The sequence below is a fragment of the Mobula hypostoma genome, chromosome 5, assembly GCF_963921235.1.
Source record: "Mobula hypostoma chromosome 5, sMobHyp1.1, whole genome shotgun sequence".
NCBI classification, from domain to species: Eukaryota; Metazoa; Chordata; class Chondrichthyes; order Myliobatiformes; family Myliobatidae; genus Mobula; species Mobula hypostoma.
The window spans coordinates 23,747,238-23,769,324 of record NC_086101.1 but is presented as its reverse complement, the minus strand read 5'-3'; the positions used below and the strand labels follow the sequence as shown (position 1 = coordinate 23,769,324).

The 22,087-nt window shown below is 43.6% G+C and overlaps 1 protein-coding gene across 6 annotated transcripts in view; it reads left to right on the top strand.

The window, feature by feature from the left end:
- Positions 1-22,087, top strand: part of LOC134346688 (uncharacterized) — a 64,426-nt gene that overhangs the window by 13,775 nt on the left and 28,564 nt on the right. For all 6 annotated transcript variants that reach the window (XR_010017988.1, XM_063048202.1, XM_063048206.1 and 3 more), the window contains 3 exons: positions 862-1,194; positions 16,560-16,820; positions 20,181-20,297. Coding sequence is in view for 5 of the 6 variants with exons in the window: in XM_063048202.1 (XP_062904272.1) it covers positions 862-1,194; positions 16,560-16,820; positions 20,181-20,297 (711 nt within the window). In the remaining variant the exon portion in view is untranslated. The remainder of the gene's footprint in view (positions 1-861; positions 1,195-16,559; positions 16,821-20,180; positions 20,298-22,087) is intronic.

Here is a 22,087-nt window from a genome sequence, read left to right as displayed (position 1 = left end):
TCACTGACTTAAATGACAGGAAATTTGTCGTTTAGTGACGGCAATACAGTGCGAAGACGTAAAATAATACACCCAGTGGCCACATCATTAGTACCTGCTCTATTAAAGTGGCCAGTGAGTGTCTGTGTGTGGTATTCTGCTGATGTAGCCCATCCACTTTAAGGTTTGATGTGTTGTGACATCAGAGATGATCTTCTACACACCACTATTGTAAGGTGTGGTTATTTGAATTATTTTTGCCTTCTTGTCAGTTTGAATCAATGTGGTCATTCATTAAGAAAGCACTTTTGCCCACAGAACTTGTGCTCACCCATTTTTTTTTTGTTTGTCACACTATTCTCTGTAAACTCCAGAGACTATTGTACATGAAAATCTTAGGAGATCAGCAGTTTCTGAGATACTCAGACCACCCCATCTGGCACCAACCATCATTCCATGGCCAAAGCCACTTAGTTTGCATTTTTTCTCCATTTTGATGTTTGCTCTGAACAACAACTGAACCCTTTTGACCATGCCTGCATGCTTTTGTACTTTGAGCTGCTGCTATATAATTGGCTGATTAGATATTTGCATTAACGAGTAGGTATACCTAATAAAGTGGCCACTCAGTGTACATCAATTGTGCAAGAGAAAAGATACAGTGAGGTAGAGTAATGGGTTCATTAGCTGTGTAATTAGGAGGGGGACGGTGGTGTTTTGTGTGAGGGAGGCCTGCCCTTGGTGCACAGAACAACACAAGACACTTGCCTGAGGTGGCAGAGTTAACCATTGTCCTAGTGTAAATCTCTTGCATGTTGCTCTGAATTTCCAGCATCTGCAGGATCACCTGGGTTTAACTTTTGTCCTTAATGTTGTATACAGGGGAGGAAAAGATCGAGCTTGTCTCAGCACCTGGGGACTTGGTTTGGTTTCCTGGTGTGGATGTGGATCAAAGGAGCCCGATTGGGTTGTTCCAATGGAAGAAGGCCAGCAGCAGGAACGATACGAAGGAACAATTGATGAAGCCGATTCTGCAGTTTCACAAGAGCAGCAAGGAGCCTGCCTTGATTCAAAAATACAACGGGCGCATCATCTTCTCCGCGTTTAATGGGTCATTTGCCATTCATAACATAACACATGAAGATGAAGGTCTTTATCAGCTCTTCATCAACCTGCGAAGAGTTGCAGTGCGGACGGTTTGGATGACAGTAGTAGGTATGTTCGCTGAACTGTTTACAGCAACAATGCATTGCTTTTACAGAGATTCATGTTTTGGTGGTGACGTCTTTAGTGGTTTAAACAAATAATTACTGCAAAAGCAGCAGCTGTGGAATCTCCCAAAGGGAAATCCCTTTGGAAATTCGCATCAGGCACAAAATGGTGTTGGGTAAACTGATGGGACTGAAGATTGATAAATCCCCAGGGCCTGATGGTCTGCATCCCAGGGTACTTAAGGAGGTGGCTCTAGAAATCGTGGATGTATTGGTAATCATTTTCCAATGTTCTATAGACTCAGGATCAGTTCCTGCGGATTGGAGGGTAGCTAATATTATTTCACTTTTTAAGAAAGGAGGGAAAGAGAAAACAGGCAATTATAGACCAGTTAGTCTGACATCAGTGGTGGGGAAGATGCTGGAATCAATTATAAAAGATGTAATAGTGGCATATTTGGATAGCAGTGGCAGGATAGGCCCGAGTCAGCATGGATTTACGAAGGGGAGATCATGCTTGACTAATCTGGAATTCTTTGAGAATGTAACTATGAAAATGGACATGGGGAAAGCCAGTGGATGTAGTGTACCTGGACTTTCAGAACGCCTTTGATAAGGTCCCACATAGGTTAGTGTGCAAGATCAGAGCAAATGGAATTGGGGTTAGGGTACTGACATGGATAGAAAATTGGTTGGCAGACAGGAAACGAAGAGTAGGGATTAATGGGTCCTTTTCAGAATGGCAGGCAGTGACTTGTGGGGTACCGCAAGGCTCTGTGCTGGGACCGCAGCTATTTACAATATACATTAATGATTTAGATGAAGGGATTAAAAGTAACATTAGCAAATTTGCAGATGACACAAAGCTGGGTGGCAGTGTGAAATGTGAGGAGGATGTTATGAGAATGCAGGGTGACTTGGACAGGTTGGGTGAGTGGGCAGATGCAGTTTAATGTGGATAAATGTGAGGTTATCCACTTTGGTGGTAAGAACAGGAAGGTAGATTACTATCTGAATGGAGTCAATTTAGGAAACGGGGAAGTACAACGAGATCTAGGTGTCCTTGTTCATCAGTCACTAAAAGTAAGCATGTAGGTACAGCAGGCAGTGAAGAAAGCTAATGGCATGCTGGCCTTCATAACAAGGGGAATTGAGTATAGGAGCAAAGAGGTCCTTCTGCAGTTGTTCAGGGCCCTGGTGAGACCACACCTGGAATATTGTGTACAGTTTTGGTCTCCAACTTTGAGGAAGGACATTCTACCTATTGAGGGAGTGCAGCGTAGGTTCACGAGGTTAATTCCCGGGATGGCGGGACTGTTATATGTTGAAAGATTGGAGCGACTGGGGTTGTAGACACTGGAATTTAGAAGGATGATAGGGGATCTGATTGAAACATATAAGATTATTAAGGGATTGGACACGCTAGAGGCAGGAAACATATTCCTGATGTTGGGGGAGTCCAGAACCAGAGGCCACAGTTTAGGAATAAGAGGTAGACCATTTAGAACGGAGTTGAGGAAAAACTTTTTCACACAGTGGGTTGTGGTTCTGTGGAATGCTTTGCCTCAGAAGGCAGTGGAGGCCAATTCACTGGATTCTTTCAAAAAAAGATAGCAGAGTGAAGGGGTATGGGGAGAAGGCAGGAAAAGGGCACTGATTGTGGATGATCAGCCATGATCACAGTGAATGGCGGTGCTGGCTCAAAGGGCTGAATGGCCTACTCCTGCACCTATTGTCTATTGTCTATTGTCTATTGTTGTGGGGAGATGGCAGGAGAATGGGGTTGAGAAGGAAAAGTAAATCAGTCATGATAGCATGGTGGAACAGACATGATGGGCTGAATGGCTTAATTCGGCTCCAATGTCTTATGGTCCAAACCAATTCTCCATGTGGCTTCCCAAGAACACAGGTTGTGTGAGTTATTATAACTTTTTTAAATTTCAAAAATATAATTTATTCATCATAATATATATTGTGGATTTCGGATAATTGGGCCATCGGTAATTGGGATAGCTGCTTCTTTGAGACAACTCCTAAAGAACAAAAGCTAACCGAGGAAGTAGCCGAGGATCCCTTCATTGATTTGGGGCACTATGCTGCTTAATTGGGACAGGAGACTGTGGTCGAACAGTTTCTAACAGGCATTAGATGTGTGCACACGTGTAGCTGTTAGACACTACACCGTGCTTAGAATGAACAATTTTTGAATAGCGTCAATTGCGTGTGCTTGTGTTCAAAGAGCATTGATTTTTGTCCCTGACTAGGGCTCCGTTGGTTGGGGTCGACCACGGATGTTGTGTCTGACCTCTGTAGATATGGAAGCCATGAAATGCTTACTTGCGGCAGCTTCATGGGCCAGGTCACAAATGCCACAGGGAAAAAGCATGATTTATCCAAAACACAAGAGATTCTGCAGATGCTAGAAATCCAGAGTAACGCACGCAAAATGCTGGAGGAACTCAGCAGGTCAGGTAGCATGTAAGGAGAGGAAATAACCATCAACGTTTTGGGCTGAGACCTTTTACAAAAAGTAGCTTCAATGGGGAGGGGCACCTGTGTTAATGTTTCAGGTTATCCCCTCGTGGAGCTGAAGTTCTAGCTCTCTTTCTCTCTCCATGGGTGTTGTTTAATCTGCTGGATATTTCTAGCTCTTTCAGTTTTATTTCTGATTTCCAACATTAGCAGTATTTTGTTTAGCAATAGGTACAAGGAAATCTAGGACTTGGGTTGAGTCACAAGTTGGCATTGCCTTCTGGTTTTAATGAAAAGTTAGGGCTGCCACAAATGGGGGCACGAGTTTGTGAACTAGACTAAGTTTTTCATAAGTTATTAGCATACACTCTGTTGCCACCTGTACACCTGCTCGTTAATGCAAATATCTAATCAGCCAATCATATCACAGCAACTCAAAGCATAAAAGCATGCAGACATGGTCAAGAGGTTGTTGAGTCCAAACATCAGAATGAGGAAGAAATATGATCTGAGAGACCTTGACCGTGGAATGATTGTAGCTGCCAGATGAGGCAGTTAGAGTAGTTCAGAAATTGATGATCTCCTGGGATTTTCATAAACAAAAGTCTCTAGAGTTTACAGAGAGTGGTGCAAAAAAACCCCCAAAAAATAAAATCTGGTAGGCAGCAGTTCTGTGGGTGCAAACATCTTGTTCTTGAGCGAGGACAGGGGAGAATGGCCACACTGGTTCGAGCTAGGTGGGAGTAAGTGTTCGGCACGGACTAGAAGGGCCGAGATGGCCTGTTTCTGTGCTGTAATTGTTGTATGGTTATGTGGTTATAAGCTGACTAGAAACAGCAGTAACACAAGTAACTACATGTTCCAACAGTGGTTTGCAGAAGAGCATCTCTGAATGCAGAATGCCTTGAACCTTGAAGCAGATGGCCTACAGCAGCAGAAGGCCACACTGGGTTCAACTCCTGACCCTAATAAAGTGCCTACTGTGTGTATTTCACTTTAAAATCCTATGAAGTTTGCTTGTGTTGTACTGAGGGATGACAGGTTCCTAAGAGTGGCCGCATAATTAGACAGGGTGATAGAGGAGACATACTGCATGCTTGCTTTCATTGGTTAGGGCACTGAGCGTGAGAGTCAGGAAATCTCTTCACAAAAATAACTTTACTTGTGTAATTCTGTTCATCTATTGCAGGAAGTTGTGGTATGTTAGAGCCAGTGTAGGAAATGTTTACCAGAATGCTGCCTGGGTTAGAGGGCTTGACCTATAAGGGAAGGCTGGACAAATATGGACTGTTTGCTCTCGAGAATGTGAATGAGAGGCTGATCTAAGTTTATAAAATGATGAGAGCCATACATAGAGCCTGAATATGTTTTGGGAGGTGTTGCTGGGTTAGCTGGGATGAAGGAGAATGCATTCTTTTTAGACAGTGCACACTGTAGCCCCTGTGCACTGGTGGTGGATGCAGTGAATGTCCAGGGTGAAGCTGGGCTGCTGATTCAGTGCATTGCTTTGTCCTGAATGTTGTTCAGCGTCTTCAAGTGCCTGCGTTGAAATCAGACTGAGTCGAAGGGTCTCGGCCCAAAACATCGTCTGTACCTCTTCCTAGAGAAGATGCCTGGTCTGCTGCGTTCACCAGCAACTTTGATGTGTGGTGCTTGAGTCAATAACATAGTTTCTGATGCAAGTTATTTTGCGTTGCTCTGTTGATTGACATTTTTACCCACTGATGTGTTGTCAGTCAATGGGGGATTTTCAATGTTGCAATTTCCCCTTTTACTGCAGGGACTCATTTTGCAGAACTACACAATACTTACTTAATTTTGTTAGTATTGCATTGTTTACAGAACATTGTAAAGGTCCTTTGGCTCAGAATGTTCTGCTGGCACTTTAACCTACTCTAGTATCAAGCTGACCCTTCCCCCTGTCATAGACCTCCATTCTTCATTCATCCGAGTGTTTATTTAATAGTCTCTTTCACTGTCCCTAATATATCAGCCTCTACTGCCACCCCTGTCTTCATGTTCCACTCAGCTAGCACTTTGTGTAAAAAAAATCCTACCTCTGGCATCTGCTAACTTTCCTCCAAACACCCCCCTCATATTATACCCCCCTTCATATAAGCAATTTCCACCCTGGGAAAAATATCTCTGGCTGTCATTCTGTTTATGCCTGTTATCATCTTATACGGCTCTTATCAAGTCACCACACATCCTCCTTCACTCCCAAGAGAAAAGTCCTCTAAGATATGTTCTCTAATGCAGGCAGCATCTGGCAAATCTCCTCTGCACCCAGAGCTGTCCTATAAGAAAGTGACCAGAATGGAACACAATATTCAAATTCCCACAATAATCAAACGTGAGAAAATCAAACGTCTTTTCCACACGTTCCCACTGGGAGAGTTGTGTTTTCTTGAGATAACCAGCCCACCACAGCTTATTATCAATCTATTATGACCAGCAGATTGATTTTAGAAGTAACCATTCAAGTTTCGGGGGTGGCAGGGTGGGGATGCGTTTCTACCCAAAGAGGGGTAAGGGCACTTCTTCCCTCTGCCAGCCTGCAGGTCACCTTTGGGCAAGGTGTGGCACTCGCTTCGTGCACCGCCCACCCGGGATCAGGATCACATGAAGCCACGAGAGCAGGTGGTCGATGGTCGTATGAGCAGCGGGTATACATCACGTCCACTGAGTCCAGGCAGACGATGTCAGAAGAGTATTGATCACGGCTGGGGTCACTCATCCTGTAAAGACACTGCCCAGAAGAAGGCAATGGCGAGCCACTTCCATAGAAAAAAAAATTGCCAAAAACAATTATGATTGTTGGAAGGCCATGATTGCCCATGTCATACATAATGATGATGAGTTAAGGGAAAGTCAGTGTAATCTTGCTTCTGTATACTGAGCCAGCTGGGTGCAAGTGACAAGTTTTGAAAACGTTAGTGAGATCTGTGATAACTTATGATGCTCTGATGTGCTAGAGTTTCAATGGTATCATGTGTTAATAAGTCAGAATGAAATCAGTGAAATTATTAACTTTCAGGAAACATAATTGTTTAATCCCAGTGTGAAATTAGTAGGTGCAAAAATTCCTTAAAAGTTAATTCATTCAAAGGCCATAGGACCATAGACATAAGAGCAGAATTATGCCATTTGGCCCATCGAGTCTGCTCTGTCATTCTATCACAGCTAATTTCTTATCCCTCAGAGCCCCATTCTCCTTATTTCTCCCCATAAACTTTGAGGGCCTTACTAATCGAGAACCTAACAACCTCCACTTTAATTATTGCAATGCCTCAGCATCAAAGCAATTACATCCTTGCTTTTCTATTCTAATCCTCTTGCAATGAATGCCAAGACACGGACACCCTGTGTGATGATCTGGCTGGGGCACTGCTGCGGTGTCAGGGTAAATTTTTTCAAGTTACCTCTCCAAGTTGCTCCATTGTTCCAAGTGGGGATGAAAGACCTGGTCATGTTTTACAGAGAGCAGAGCATTTCAGCATCTTGTGGACAATATTGTTCTCATGCTCCAAAAGCCACTTTTACAGATTAATCATTGCAGTTATTTCAAAACAGTCATGTTTTGAAACACAAGAGATTCTGCGGATGCTGGAAATCCAGAGTAATTGATGAAGGATCCTGGTCAGAAACATTGACTGGAAATGTCCCCGCACCTCTCCTTACACTATTGAAATCCCCCTTCTCCAAGTTTTTCACCCTAACTCGAGAGGACCAACTTTATCTTTTCCCATGAATTCACCGAACTACGGTGTTCCCAAAGATTTCCTCAGCAGATGGTTCTACCACTTCCCCACCCTTGTTCCCTTTGAAAAGTCAAGTACAGACCCTCTTTAGCAGAACTCTCTACACACTGCTTCAAAGACCTCTATGAAGTTCAAAGTAAGCTTGCTATATTAACAATTGTAGGCCGTACCTCGGGTAATGATGAGTTTGAGTACAGAGAAGAAATTAAGAATCTGGTGGCATGATGCGAGGACAATAACCTATCTCTCAACATCAGCAAGACGAAGGAATTGGTTGTTGACTTCAGAAGGAGCAGCGGACCACACGACCCAATTTACATCGGTGGTGCGCAAGTGGAACAGGTCAAAAGTTTTAAGTTCGTCGGGGTCAATATCACAAATGACCTGACTTCGTCCAACCAAGCAGAGTTCACTGCCAAGAAGGCCCACCAGTGCCTTTACTTCCTGAGAAAGCTAAGGAAATTTGGCCTGTCCCCTAAAACCCTCACTAATTTTTATAGATGCACCGAGAAAGCATTCTTCTAGGGTGCATCACAACCTGGTATGGAAGTTGTCCTGTCTAAGACCGGAAGAGGCTGCAGAAGATCGTGAACACAGCCCAGCACATCACACAAACCAATCTTCTGTCCTTGGACTCACTTTACACTGCACGCTGTCGGAGCAGTGCTGCCAGAATAATCAAGGACGCGACCCACCCAGCCAACACACTTTTCGTCCCTCTTCCCTCCGGGAGAAGGCTCAGGAGCATGAAGACTCGTACGGCCAGATCTGGGAACAGCTTCTTTCCAACTGTGATAAGACTGCTGAACGGATCCTAACCCGGATCTGGGCCGTACCCTCCAAATACCCGGACCTGCCTCTCAGTTTTTTTGCACTACCTTACTTTCCTTTTTTCTGTTTTCTATTTATGATTTATAATCTAAATTTTTAATATTCACTATTGATTTGTAATCCAGGGAGCGCGAAGCGCAGAATCAAATATCACTGTGATGATTGTACGCTCTAGTATCAATTGTTTGGCGACAATAAAGTAAAGCAAAGTATTAACAAAGTACCATGTACTACCTTGAGATTTATTTTCTTGCAGGCATTTACAGGAAAAGTAAATAAGTACAGTAGAATCCACGAAAAACCATACATAAATCTTTTACAAATTCTACCCTATCTTAGACTATTCCACTAAGGCAATCCCAGTCAATGCTGGGGAAGTTAAAATCCTACATAAGGTGAATGTCTTTTTGCTGATAGTAAGACCATAAGACGTAGGAGCAGAACTAGACCATTCAGCTCAGCAAGTCTGCTTCACCATTCAATCATAAAACCATAAGACATAGGAGTAGAATTAGGTAGGTCATTCGCCCCATCAGTTGCTCTGCTGTTTTACCATGGCTGATTTATTTTCCCCCTCAAAGCCATAACCTGATTCTAATTCTAATTCCAATTCCTTCTGCATTTACATCCTTTCATGATCTGCTCTTCTAATTCCCACTGACTACTTAGAAGCCCACAGCATACAGTACATTGATCAAAGTGAGGACACAGTGACCGAGTTGCGCAGTGTGTGACCCTGTTTGAAACCAGTGCATATAAATGCGTGCATCTGATTCAGATTAGACCTCTGTGGTGAAGAGAGTGAGAACCGAAACATCAGGTGGCAAAATGATCATGGCATTACTCAAGATTGTAATCTTCTGATGACTTTGCGTCAAATATCAAGGGAGGCCACCGGCTGAAAATGCAACGCAAAAGAATTAGGTAGCTGCTCTTTTCTCAATCCTAAATTGGATTCAGAAAACTGCATTGCCTGATCCCTCTGGGATATCCTTCCTCATCCCCAAGAGAGGATATGCCATAGGCTCCCTCAGGGATGCCACATTACAGTGCTGCACGTGTCTTAAACACTCTTTCTGATCAGCAGTGCAACACCCCCTCTGACACATCTGCACGTTCTTGTAACCTGCAACATTTCTTGGAATTTCTTGGAATGTATGCGGGATGGTTTTTTGAACCAACATGTCAAGGAACCAACTAGAGAGCAGGCTATTCTAGACTGGGTATTGAGCAATGAGGAAGGGTTAATTAGCAATCTTGTCGTGAGAGGCCCCTTGGGTAAGAGTGACCATAATATAGTGGAATTCTTCATTAAGATGGAGAGTGACATAGTTAATTCAGAAACAAAGGTTCTGAACTTAATGAAGGGTAACTTTGAAGGTATGAGACGTGAATTAGCTAAGATAGACTGGCAAATGACACTTAAAGGATTGACGGTGGATATGCAATGACAAGCATTTAAAGATCACATGGATAATCTACAACAATTGTTCATCCCAGTTTGGCAAAAGAATAAATCAGGAAAGGTAGTGCACCCGTGGCTGACAAGGGAAATTAGGGATAGTATCAATTCCAAAGAAGAAGCATACAAATTAGCCAGAAAGAGTGGCTCATCTGAGGACTGGGAGAAATTCAGAGTCCAGCAGAAGAGGACAAAGGGCTTAATTAGGAAATGGAAAAATGATTGAGAGAAAACTGGCAGGGAACATAAAAACTGACTGTAAAAGCTTTTATAGATATGTGAAAAGAAAAAGATTGGTTAAGACAAATGTAGGTCCCCTGCAGACAGAAACAGGTGAATTGATTATGGGGAGCAAGGACATGGCAGACCAATTGAATAACTACTTTGGTTCTGTCTTCACTAAGGAGGACATAAATAATCTTCCGGAAATAGCAGGGGACAGAGGGTCCAGTGAGATGGAGGAACTGAGGGAAATACATGTTAGTAGGGAAGTGGTGTTAGGTAAATTGAAGGGATTAAAGGCAGATAAATCCCCAGGGCCAGATGGTCTGCATCCCAGAGTGCTTAAGGAAGTAGCCCAAGAAATAGTGGATGCATCAGTGGTAATTTTTCAAAACTCTTTAGATTCTGGACTAGTTCCCGAGGATTGGAGGGTGGCTAATGTAACCCCACTTTTTAAAAAAGGAGGGGGAGAGAAACCGAGGAATTATAGACGGGTTAGCCTAACATCGGTGGTGGGGAAAATGCTAGAGTCAGTTATCAAAGATGTGATAACAGCACATTTGGAAAGTGGTGAAATCATCGGACAAAGTCAGCATGGATTTGTGGAAGGAAAATCATGTCTGACGAATCTCATAGAATTTTTTGAGGATGTAACTAGTAGAGTGGATAGGGGAGACCCAGTGGATGTGGTATGTTTGGATTTTCAAAAGGCTTTTGACAAGGTCCCACACAGGAGATTAGTGTGCAAACTTAAAGCACACGGTATTGGGGGTAAGGTATTGATGTGGATAGAGAATTGGTTGGCAGACAGGAAGCAAAGAGTGGGAATAAACGGGACCTTTTCAGAATGGCAGGCAGTGACTAGTGGGGTACCGCAAGGCTCGGTGCTGGGACCCCAGTTGTTTACAATATATATTAATGACTTGGATGAGGGAATTAAATGCAGCATCTCCAAGTTTGTGGATGACACGAAGCTGGGTGGCAGTGTTAGCTGTGAGGAGGATGCTAAGAGGATGCATGATGACTTGGATAGGTTAGGTGAGTGGGCAAATTCATGGTAGATGCAAATTAATGTGGATAAATGTGAAGTCATCCGCTTTGGTGGCAAGAACAGGAAAACAGATTATTATCTGAATGGTGGCCGATTAGGAAAAGGGGAGGTGCAACGAGACCTGGGTGTCATTATACACCAGTCATTGAAAGTGGGCATGCAGGTACAGCAGGCGGTGAAAAAGGCGAATGGTATGCTGGCATTCATAGCAAGAGGATTTGAGTACAGGAGCAGGGAGGTACTACTGCAGTTGTGCAAGGCCTTGGTGAGACCACACCTTGAGTATTGTTTGCAGTTTTGGTCCCCTAACCTGAGGAAAGAGGGAGTACATAGAAGGTTCACCAGATTGATTCCTGGGAGGCAGGACTTTCACATGATGAAAGACTGGATCGACTATGCTTATACTCATTGGAATTTAGAAGATTGAGGGGGGATCTTACTGAAACGTATAAAATCCTAAAGGGATTGGACAGGGTAGATGCAGGAAGATTGTTCCCGATGTTGGGGAAGTCCAGAATGAGGGGTCACAGTTTGAAGATAAAGGGGAAGCCTTTTAGGACCGAGATTAGGAAAAACTTCTTCACACAGAGAGTGGTGAATCTGTGGAATTCTCTGCCACAGGAAACAGTTGAGGCCAGTTCATTGGCTATATTTAAGAGGGAGTTTGATATGGCCCTTGTGACTAAAGGGATCAGGGGGTATGGAGGGAAGGCAGGTACAGGGTTCAGAGTTGGATGATCAGCCATGATCATACTGAATGGCGGTGCAGGCTCGAAGGGCCGAATGGCCTACTCCTGCACCTATTTTCTATGTTTCTGTGTAACATCAAACCACCCGGCCTGGCATTCCCTAATCACCAGAGTCCGAATCAGACTTGCTGTCACTGACTTATGATGGAAAATTTGTTGTTCTATGGTAGCAGTAAAGAACAAAGGCATAAATTACTATAGATTTTAACAATAAATCAACAGTAAAAAGTAAAGTTATAATGGGTTATAATATATGTCATAAAGTGTTCATGGACCAGTTAGAAATTTGATTATGAGAGGGAAAGGGGGAAGGAAGGAAATAATTGTTTCTGAATCATTTAGTGTGGACCTTCAGGGCCCTGTACCTTCTCCTTAATGGTAATATCCTTATTGATGGATGTTGTCTTCCTGATGCACCATCCCTTGAAGATGTCCTTAATGGCCATAAGAACATAAGACAGAGGAGCAGAATTAGGCCATTCGGCCCTTGAATCTGCTCTTCCATTCCACCATGGCTGATTTATTAATCCTCTCAACTCCATTCTCCTGCCTTCCCCCTGTGCCCTTTCACTAATTAGCCATAATTAATCAAAAGCCTGTCAACTTCTGCTTTAAATATAGCCTACAGATATTTGTGCAAATGAATTCCACAGATTCACTGCCCTCTGGTTAAAGAAATTCCTCTTCATCTCTTTTCTAAATGGACATCCCTCTATTTTCAAGCTGCACCCTCTGGTCCTAGAATCACCCTCTCTAGGAAACCTCCTCCCTACATCTACTCTATCCAGGCCTTTCAAGATTCAATAGGTTTAAATGAGATTCCCCTACATTCTTCTAAACTCTAGCAATTACAGGCCCAGAGCTATTAAACATTCCCCCTTCATTCTCATGATCCTCTTCTGGACCCTCTCCAATGCTAGCACATCTTTTCTTAAATAAGGGGCCCAAAATTGTTCACAGTACTCAAAGAACTGTCTTAACAATGACTCATAAAGCCTCAGGTTTGCATCCTTGCCCTTGTATTCCAATCCAGTGAAAATGAGTGTTAACATTGCTCTTCCTTTCCTTACTACTGACTCAACCTGCAAGTCAACCTTTAGGGAATCCTGCATAAGGACTCCTATATCCTTTTGCACCTCTGATTTCTGAATGTTTTTCTCCATTTAGAAAATAGACCGTGCCTTTATTCCTTCTACAAAAATGCATGACTACATCCTTCTCTGCACTATATTCTATCTGCCACTTCTTTACCCATTCTCCCAATCTGTCTACTTCCTACTGCAGAATCCCTGATTCTTCAACACTACCTGCCTAGCTTTGTATCATCTGCAAATCTGGCAATAAAGCCATCAATTCCATCATCCAAACCATTGACATATAACATGAAATGAAACCAGCAAGCAACAAGGGTAGACCCTTTTTATTCCCATTCTTTAGCTCCTGCTAGTCAACCAATCTTCCTTCTATGCTCGTATCTTTCCTGGAATACTATGGGCTCTTATCTTGTTACGCAGCCCATATGCAGCAGTTCATCAAAGGCCTTCTGGAAATCAAGTAAACAACATCGACTGACTCTCCTGCCTGTTAATTCCTTAAAAAAACTCCCAACAGTTTTGTCACACAAGATTCCCCTTAAAAAAACCCGTGCTGACTTTGGCCTACTAATCATGCGCCTCCACATACCCTGAAACCACATCCTTAACAATGGTATCCAACATCTTTCCAACCACTGAAGTCAGGGCAACTGTCCTATAATTACCTTTCTTCTGCATCCTTCCCTCCTTGAAGAGTGGAGTGACATTTGCAATTTTCCAGTCTCTGGAACCATTCCAGAATTTACTGATTCTTGAAAGATCGATACTAATGCCTTCACAATCTCTTCAGCTACTTCTATCAGTACCCTGTGATGTACACCATCTGGTCCAGATGACTTCTCTACCTTCAGACCTTTCAGCTTCCCAAGGATCATCTCCTTCATAATAACAATTTTACTCACTCCACCCTGTGACACTCTCAAATTTCTGTCATACTGTTCATGTCTACAAAAGCGAAGGCCGATGCAAAATATTTACTAAGTTTATTCACAATTTCTTTCTTCCCCATTACTACCTCACCAGAATCATTTTCCAGTGGTCTGATATCCATTCTAGCCTCTCTTTTACTCTTTATATATCCAGGAAAAAAATGGTACCCTCTTTTAAATTATTGGCTAGCTTACGTTAATATTTCATCTTTTCTGCTTTTTTAGTTGCCTTCTGTTGGATTTGAAAAGCTTCCCAATACTCTAACTTCACACTAATTTTAATATATTATATGCCCTTTCTTTTGTGTTTATGCTGTCTTTGACATCCATTGTCTGCCATGGTTGCCTCATCCTCCCATTGGAATAATTCTTCATCTTTAGGATGTATCTATCCTGCGCCTTCTGGATTGCCCTCAAAATTCCAGCCACTGTTGTGCTGCTGTCATTCGAATTACTCCACTGTAAAACTGATATATCTAACTTTACCTTCTCCAACTCAAACTGCAGGGTGAATATGATCACCACTTCCTAAAGGTTCCTCTACCTTAAGGTCCCTAATCAAATCTGGTTCATTACACAACACCCAATCAGCATTGCCTTTCCCCTAGTGGGTGCAACCACAAGCTGCGCTGAAAAACCATCTCATAGACTTTTGATAAATTCCCTCTCTTAGGATCTAGCACCAACCTGATTTTCCAAATCTTCCTGCATAATGAAATCCTCCACGACTATAGTAACATCAGCCTTTTTGCATGCCTTTTCTATCTCTCATTGTAATTTGTTTCCCGCATTCTGGCTACTGTTCAGAGACCTGAATATAACTCCCACAGGGTCTTTTTGCCCTTGCAGTTTCTTAACTGATATAGGCATCCGTAGTCTCGTGAGATCATGGATTTGTGCCTTGGGATGTTTCCAGGGCAAGGTTGTATGGAAGACCAGCAGTTGCCCATGCTGTAAGACTCCCCTCTCCACGCCACTGATGTTGTCCAAGGGAAGGGCATTAGGACCCATACAGCTTGGCACCGGTGTCATCGCAGAGCACTGTGTGGTTAAGTGCCTTTCTCAAGGACACAACATGCTGCCTCAGCCAAGGCTTGAACTAGCGACCTTCAGATCAGTAGACGAACACCTTAACCACTTGGCCACATGCCAACACTTCTTAAGACTACACACAAAGATTCTACATTTTTCAGTTTTATGTCACTTTCTAAGGATTTGATTTCATTTTTTACCAACAGAACCACCCTGCCCCCTTTGCCTTCCTGCCTGTCCTTTTGATGCAATGTACATCCTTAGGTATTAAATGCCCAACTGTGATCTTCTTCCACACCATAACTCAGTGATGCCTACACCATCAATCCTGCCAATCTCTAACTGGGCTACAAGATCATCTGCCATATTCCGTATACAGTGCGTATTCAAATATAACACCTTCAGTCCTTTTTGATTTTGCCCCTATGTTAAACTTCAACTCATCCCACTGACTGAAATTTTGCCTTATCATCTGCTTGTCCTTCCTCCCAGTCTCACTAGACTGCGTCAGGTGACCTTGCTTCAATTCCTGCTGCTGTGTTTAAGGAGTTTGTATGTTCTTCCTGTGACCTGTAGGTTTCCTCTGGGTGCTCCAGCTTCCTCCCAGAGTCCAAAGATGTACCGCTTGGCAGGTTAATTTGTCATTGTCAATTGTCCCATGATTAGGCTAGGATTAAAATCGGGTTTTTTGGGCAGCATGATTCAAAAACCGTAAGGCCCTATTCCAAGCTGTATTTCAATAAATAAATAAAATACTTGTATATCACTCTAGTTCCCATTCCCCTGCAAATTATCCCCAACAGTTCTACAAGGGCATAGGTCCCCCTCAGGTTCAGGTGTAACCTGTCCTTTTTCTATAAGTCATACATTTCACCAAAGATATCCCAGTGATCCAGAAATCTGAAAACCTGCCCCCTGTACCAATCCCTCAGATACAGCGCAGAACTGTCCCTTCCCAGCCCTTTGAGCCGTGCCGCCTAGCAACCTCCAATCACGGGACAGTTTACAATGACCAATTAACTAACCGGTTGGTACATCTTTGAACAGTGGGAGGAAACTGGAGCACCTGGAGGAGACCCACACGGTCACAGGGAGAACGTACAAACTCCTTACAGGCAGCAGTGGGAATTGTGACCGTGTTCCCACGATTGCAATAATATCAGAATCCCATATGCTGAAACATACTCTCAGCCCATCCATCTTACTCGTGAGGGCCCTTGCATTTAAAGTAGACGCTGAACCTACCAGACCGCTCGTGTTTCCCTTCCTGTCCCTGCCTGCTCTTCCTCATTACTGCATCTGTTTTCTATGAGTCAGCCATCCTGTCCCCACCCATCCCTCAGCCGCTCTACCCACCCCAGTGTATTGATCATTGTTAGAGTACTTTCTTCACTGCAGAGTCAAATGGTGAGATTTCATTACTCATGTATTTGTCGGGGTCAACCATGGATGTTGTGTGGCGGCTGTCTGCATGACATGCAAGCCAGGGCAGTACGATATGGAAGAGCGAAGACCGATACAGTTGGCACCAGCAGCATCACAGAGTTGCCAGTCAGCATTGAACCCACCGCCTTAGGGACTCTGGCTCCAGATTTTTCATCTGGGTTTACTCCTGAAGCCTTCCCCGCAAGGTGGCTGAAGTTTGAGATCAGAGTTTTCGTTCTCCTAGTTGAGTTGCCAGCCGTGCCTGATAAGCCCCATCTGCCCGAAATTACTGATAAACATTGAGACATTTTAACTGACTTGTCTGTATTTTTTCCCATTAGGTAAGCTGTCAGCAGTTTCATTGCGGAGTAACTCCAGCTCCCTGGGTGATCCCATCCAGCTCAACTGTACCATCAGTGGATATCCTCATTGGTATCAGTGGCGGAAAGATGGAGGGAGGATCGGCCCACGTCACCAGCTAGTGAATGGGAACAGTGTCCTCATCATCCCAGGGGCCTCAAGTGCTGACTGTGGAACGTACACCTGTATTGCAACGAATCCTGTCAGCTCTGTCCAAATAAATTACACCCTGACTGTTTATGGTGAGTTTGACTTGTGACTGACAGTTTCAGAGTAAACGTGACGTTGGCACCCAGCCATTGCAAGCTCCCAGTGACAGTAGGAGCAGCCAAGGCAGAACTGGAGTTTAAATTGAAAGCATTGACAGAGTGAAGGAGGAAAGGTGCCTTCCTTTGGCTGGGATGTCATTGGGGAACAACTGTTAACCAAAGGCAGTCCTTTGGGGAGTGTAAAGATCAGTCTGGGCATACCCTGTCTCCTAGGCCATTAGAGGTTCTTTTGGTCAATGCAACACCTGAGAATAGTAAACCAGCTGTGACATGGTCTAACAATTCATCTTCTTTATCAGAGTCATTAAGCACTACAGCACAGCCCGTTCTGTTCATGCAAACTTATTCTGCCAAGACCCATTGACCTGAACCTGGACTATAGCCATCCACTTACCCAAACTTCTCTTACATTTTGAAATCAACCCTTGCCCTCTATTCACCAATTCCATCGGCAGCCTGTTCCACACTCTCTCCACCCGCTGTGTGAAGAGGTTCCCACTCAAGCTCTCCTTAAACATTTCACCTTTCACCCTTATCCCATGAGCTCCAGTTCTAATCTCACCCAATCTCAGGGAAAAAGCCTCCTTGCATTTATCCAATTGATATCCCTCAAAATTTTGTATACCCCTATCAAATCCCCCTTCATTCTCCTATGTTCCAGGGAATAATGTCCTAAGCTATTCAGTCTTTTTCTATAACTCAGGGTCTCAAGAAATGACACAGCTTTGTAAATTTTCTCTGTACTCTTTCAATCTTAATATTATCTTTCCTGAGGGCAGGAGACCAGAATTACTTATAACTGGAAGTTTCACTTCATGGTTTCAGGTAAGACTTGCTAACTCTTTAGTTTCACAAGTTTTGTCTATATTATGAAAGACCTATGCTCTGTCTGCTGTAAAAGGCAGGATCCCTTGGTGACCACCCATTTCATTTTGACTTCCCATTCCCATTCTGACATGTCTGTCCATGGCCTCCTCTACTGGCGTGATGAGGCTGAAGGAGCAACACCTCAAATTATGTCCAAGTAGTCTGCAACCTGAGGGTATGAACATTTATTTCTCCAACTTCCCATTATTTCTTCCTCTCCCTTTTTATTCTTCTTGCTCCCCCCACTGTCTTGTGAGAATCAAAATCAGGTTTCATATCACTCCCATGTGTCATGAAACTTGTTTTACGGCAGCAGTACATTGCAATACATAAAAAAACTGTAAATTACAGTAACTATTTATGGTGAGTTTGACTTGTGACTGACATTTTGAGAGTAAACGTGATGTCCTCCGATGTTCATAGTAAATGGTGCAAAAAGAGAGGGGAAAAAGGTAGTGAGGTAGTGTTCATCGGTTCAATGTCCATTCAGAAATTGGATGGCCGGGAGGAAGGAGCTGTTCCTGAGTCATTGAGTGTGTGCCTTTAGGCTTCTGTACCTCCTTCCTGATGGTAGCAATGAAAACAAGGCATGACCTGGGTGATGGGGATCCTTAATAATGGTGCCGCCTTTCTGAGGCATTGAAGATGTCTGGATGCTGGGAAGGCTAGTGTGCCCGATGGAGCTGATTGTTTTCTGCAGCTTATTCCGATCCTGTGCGGTGCCCACCCAACCATCCCCTGCCTTACCAGGCAGTGATTCTAGCTTCTGCCCCTTCCATTCCAGTGCTGAGGAAGGGTCTCACTCCGCAACAACAACTGCTTTCTCCCCTCTGTCGAATCTGCTCAGTTCCTCCAGCATCTTGAGTGTGTTACTATGGATTTCCATCATCTGCAGAATTTCTCTGCTTATTTTTATTTTCATAACTCCTTAGTGTGCTTTCAAAGCCCACAAGCTATACTCTGATATTACCCACTCTTGGTGAACCTAGGTGAGTGTTTCTCTGACTCCCTGACTCAGAGTATTCCCAGTAGTTCACCTCCAAGGTTACCGCTGCTGGGCAACTCTTAGGGCACCATTTTATACATTTCTTCAAATATTCCCAAATATTGATTACTTATTGCCTTTATCAGAGTGCTTATTTAGATTTGTAATCCATCAAATAGGTCTTTTCCATAAGATATCAGGTCCCAAACATCCCCATCTGCTTGTCCTGTCTTCCTGAGAGCTCACAGTGGAGTGGTGACCATGGAAGAGTCCGCAGGATCTCGGTTCTGTTCTTCACCTGAGGGTGACCAGGTGTCAGCCCGACTGACCTTCACTAGGACCCTTTGCTCTAGGGTTCTTAACGGGAAGCAGATTATTCTCTTGAACCCTGAATCTCTCTGGCTGCTACACGCTTCTGTCCTTCTGCCCATCTTGTCCATGCTGACCATGGTTCTTGAATGGTGCTCCATCAAACCTTGCTCCCTCTTCCACTGCCAACAAGATCAGAATCCGGTCTCTGAACACTGACGTATGTTGTGAGTTTTGTTTTATTGTGGCAGCAGTACAATGCAAGACATTAAAAAAAAACTCCAAGTTACAATAAATAAATAACTAAATATTGTGAGGGAGGAGTAGCGATGGTAGTGTTCATGGGTTCATGGACCTTCAGAGATCTGGTGGTGGAGGAGAAGAAACTGTTCCTAAAACATCAAGTGAGGGACTTCAGGCTTCTATATCTCCTACCCAAAGGAAGTAATGAGAAGGTATCATGTCCTGGATGGTGAAGGTCCCTAATGATGGATGCTGCTTTCTTGAGATATTTTGTCTATTGTGTTCACTTCAACCATATTTCTGGATGAAGTTGAGTTTCTGGAGAAAGCATTTGATGTTTCTGGGCCTCTTCTTGATAGAGTTCAGAAGAATGAGGGGAGTTCTCATTGAAACCAACCTGACAGGAAAGGCCTGAAGAGAGTGGACCTTTAGATTTCCAGCATCTACAGATTTTCTTGTGTTTGTAATTAATCAGAATATTGGTAATTTCATTTGTTCGTTATGTGGTGTGTCGTACGATGTGGGTGATCGTGGTCTTTCCATGACCATGATCACTCTTGGCAATTTTTTCTGCAGAAGTGGTTTTCCATCGCCTTCTTCTGGGCAGTGTCTTTACAGGACTGGTGACCCCAGCTGTTATCAATACTCTCCAGAGATCTCTTGCCCGGTGTTAGTGGTTGCATAACTAGGACTTTGACATCCACTAGCTGCTCATAAGATCACCCACCACCTGCCCCCATGGTTTCACGTGACCCTGAATGGGGGCTAAGCAGGTGCTACACCTTGCCCAGGGTGACCTGCAGGCTAGCAGAGGAAGGAGTGCCCAAAAAGTCAACTGTTTACTCTTTTCCATAGATGCAGACTGTGGTCTTGTTTAATTAATTAAGTTTTTAAAAGCATGTGTTAAGACTTATTTTTTTAACTTGCAGGTATTCCCCCAGAACAGATTATGGTCATTATGCTTGGGACTGCAGGCCTGTTTTTCTTTGGAGTGAACGTTTTTGGGTCAGCTGCGTTCCTATTATTTAAGCACATCTCAGTGCAAGGTATGTGGCAATGTTCAAATCCAGTTTAAAATGTAAACTCGTAGTACCTCTGTAAGGTTTGGCTTATTGATGTCAACCTTATAGGAAAAGCAAATGATTTGGCAAATGGACAATTCAGCCTCACCTTCTCCCTTGTCCCTGTGGAATTCATTGCCACAGATGGCTATGGAGGCCAAGTCATTAGGTGTTTTTAAAGTGGAGGCTGATAAGGCTATTGATTATTACGGTTACGGCAGAGTGGAGGACAATGGGGTTAACAGAGATAATGAATTAGCCATGCAGGGAACTTGGAGCAGACTCAATGGGCCAATTGGTTTAATTCTTTTCCTATATCTTTTGGTATTGTGTCTTTTAACTGCTCTACCTTCCTACGCTGTTGTGAAGTTTGCTCGTGATCAAAGCTCAGTATGTGGAGGTTAGACAGAAAGGGCGATGCTAACAGACTGCAAAGTAGAAGGGGACATAACCATCGTAAAATCATTGGCAAAATGGAGCGACATTGACCCAGACAGGAAGCAGGGTCTTCAGTCAGTTTGCTGGAACTGCAATGAGATTTTTCGACTTGCTCGTTTTGGGTCCCAGGGAACATAGTTGAGGTTCTAACATGGGGAGAAGCCATGTTAGAGGGTGGTAATGGTTTCGATGGGGATCATCACACCTGAAGAGGGTGTGAATTAGTACTCAAAGCAGGAACTGCAGAGCTGAATTTGTACTTGTGGTGAGGAAGAGTAGAACATAGAACAACACAGCACAGTACAAACCCTTCAGCACAAGATGTTGTACCGACTTTTTAACCTACCCCTAGATCAATCTAACTCTTCCCTCCTGCACAACCCTCCATTTTTAATGTAACTGCCTCCACCACCATCTCTGGCAGTGTGTTTCATGCACTCACCACTCTGTGTAAAAGAAAAACTAACTAACTACCTCTGGCATCCCAACCATACTTTCTTCCGATCTTTATGCAGAGAAACAACAGAGTAACCCTTCCAGCTCAACAATCCCGTGCCACCCAATTACACACATGTGGCCAGTTAACCCCTAGGCCTTTGGAATGTGAGAGGCAGCTGGAGCATCCGAAGGACACCCAGGCAATCATGGGGAGAACATACAAACTCCTTACAGATTGTGGCAGGAACTGAACCTGAGTCACTGGCACAGTAATGGGCATCACGCTAACTGCTTGACTACCATGTCAATCACATTAAAAGTATGTCCTCTCATATTAGGCAGTGCCACCCTAGGAAAAAAGGTGTTTGTTGTCCACTCTGTCTACCCCTCTTATCATCTTATACACTTCTGCCAAGTCTCCTGTCATCCGAAGAATGAAGCCCTAGCTTACTCTTATGATGTGTCCCCAAATCCAAACGACATCCTGGTAAATCTCCTCTGCATCCTCTCTAAAGCTTCCATATCCCTCCTATAATGAGATGACGAGAACTGAACACAATTTCCAAGTGTGGTCTAACAAGTGTTTTATAGAGCTGCTCTGTTATCTCACACCTCTTGAACTCCTACCCCCTTCCAACGAAGGCAACGCACCATCCACCTTTCTTAACCACCCTGTTGCTTATTTTGGAGGAGGTGTTGGGCAATAAAAGGAGTGGAGTTTCGAGGAATTGAAGAGTAAAAAGTGGAGGCAATTCAGCACCATTCAAAGTTCAAAGTAAAAGTTATTTTCAGAGAACACGCATGTCACCACATACAGCCGTGAGATGTTTTACCTGTGGGCATACTCATCAAATCTATAGAACAGTGACTGTAAACAGGATCAATAAACAACAAATTGT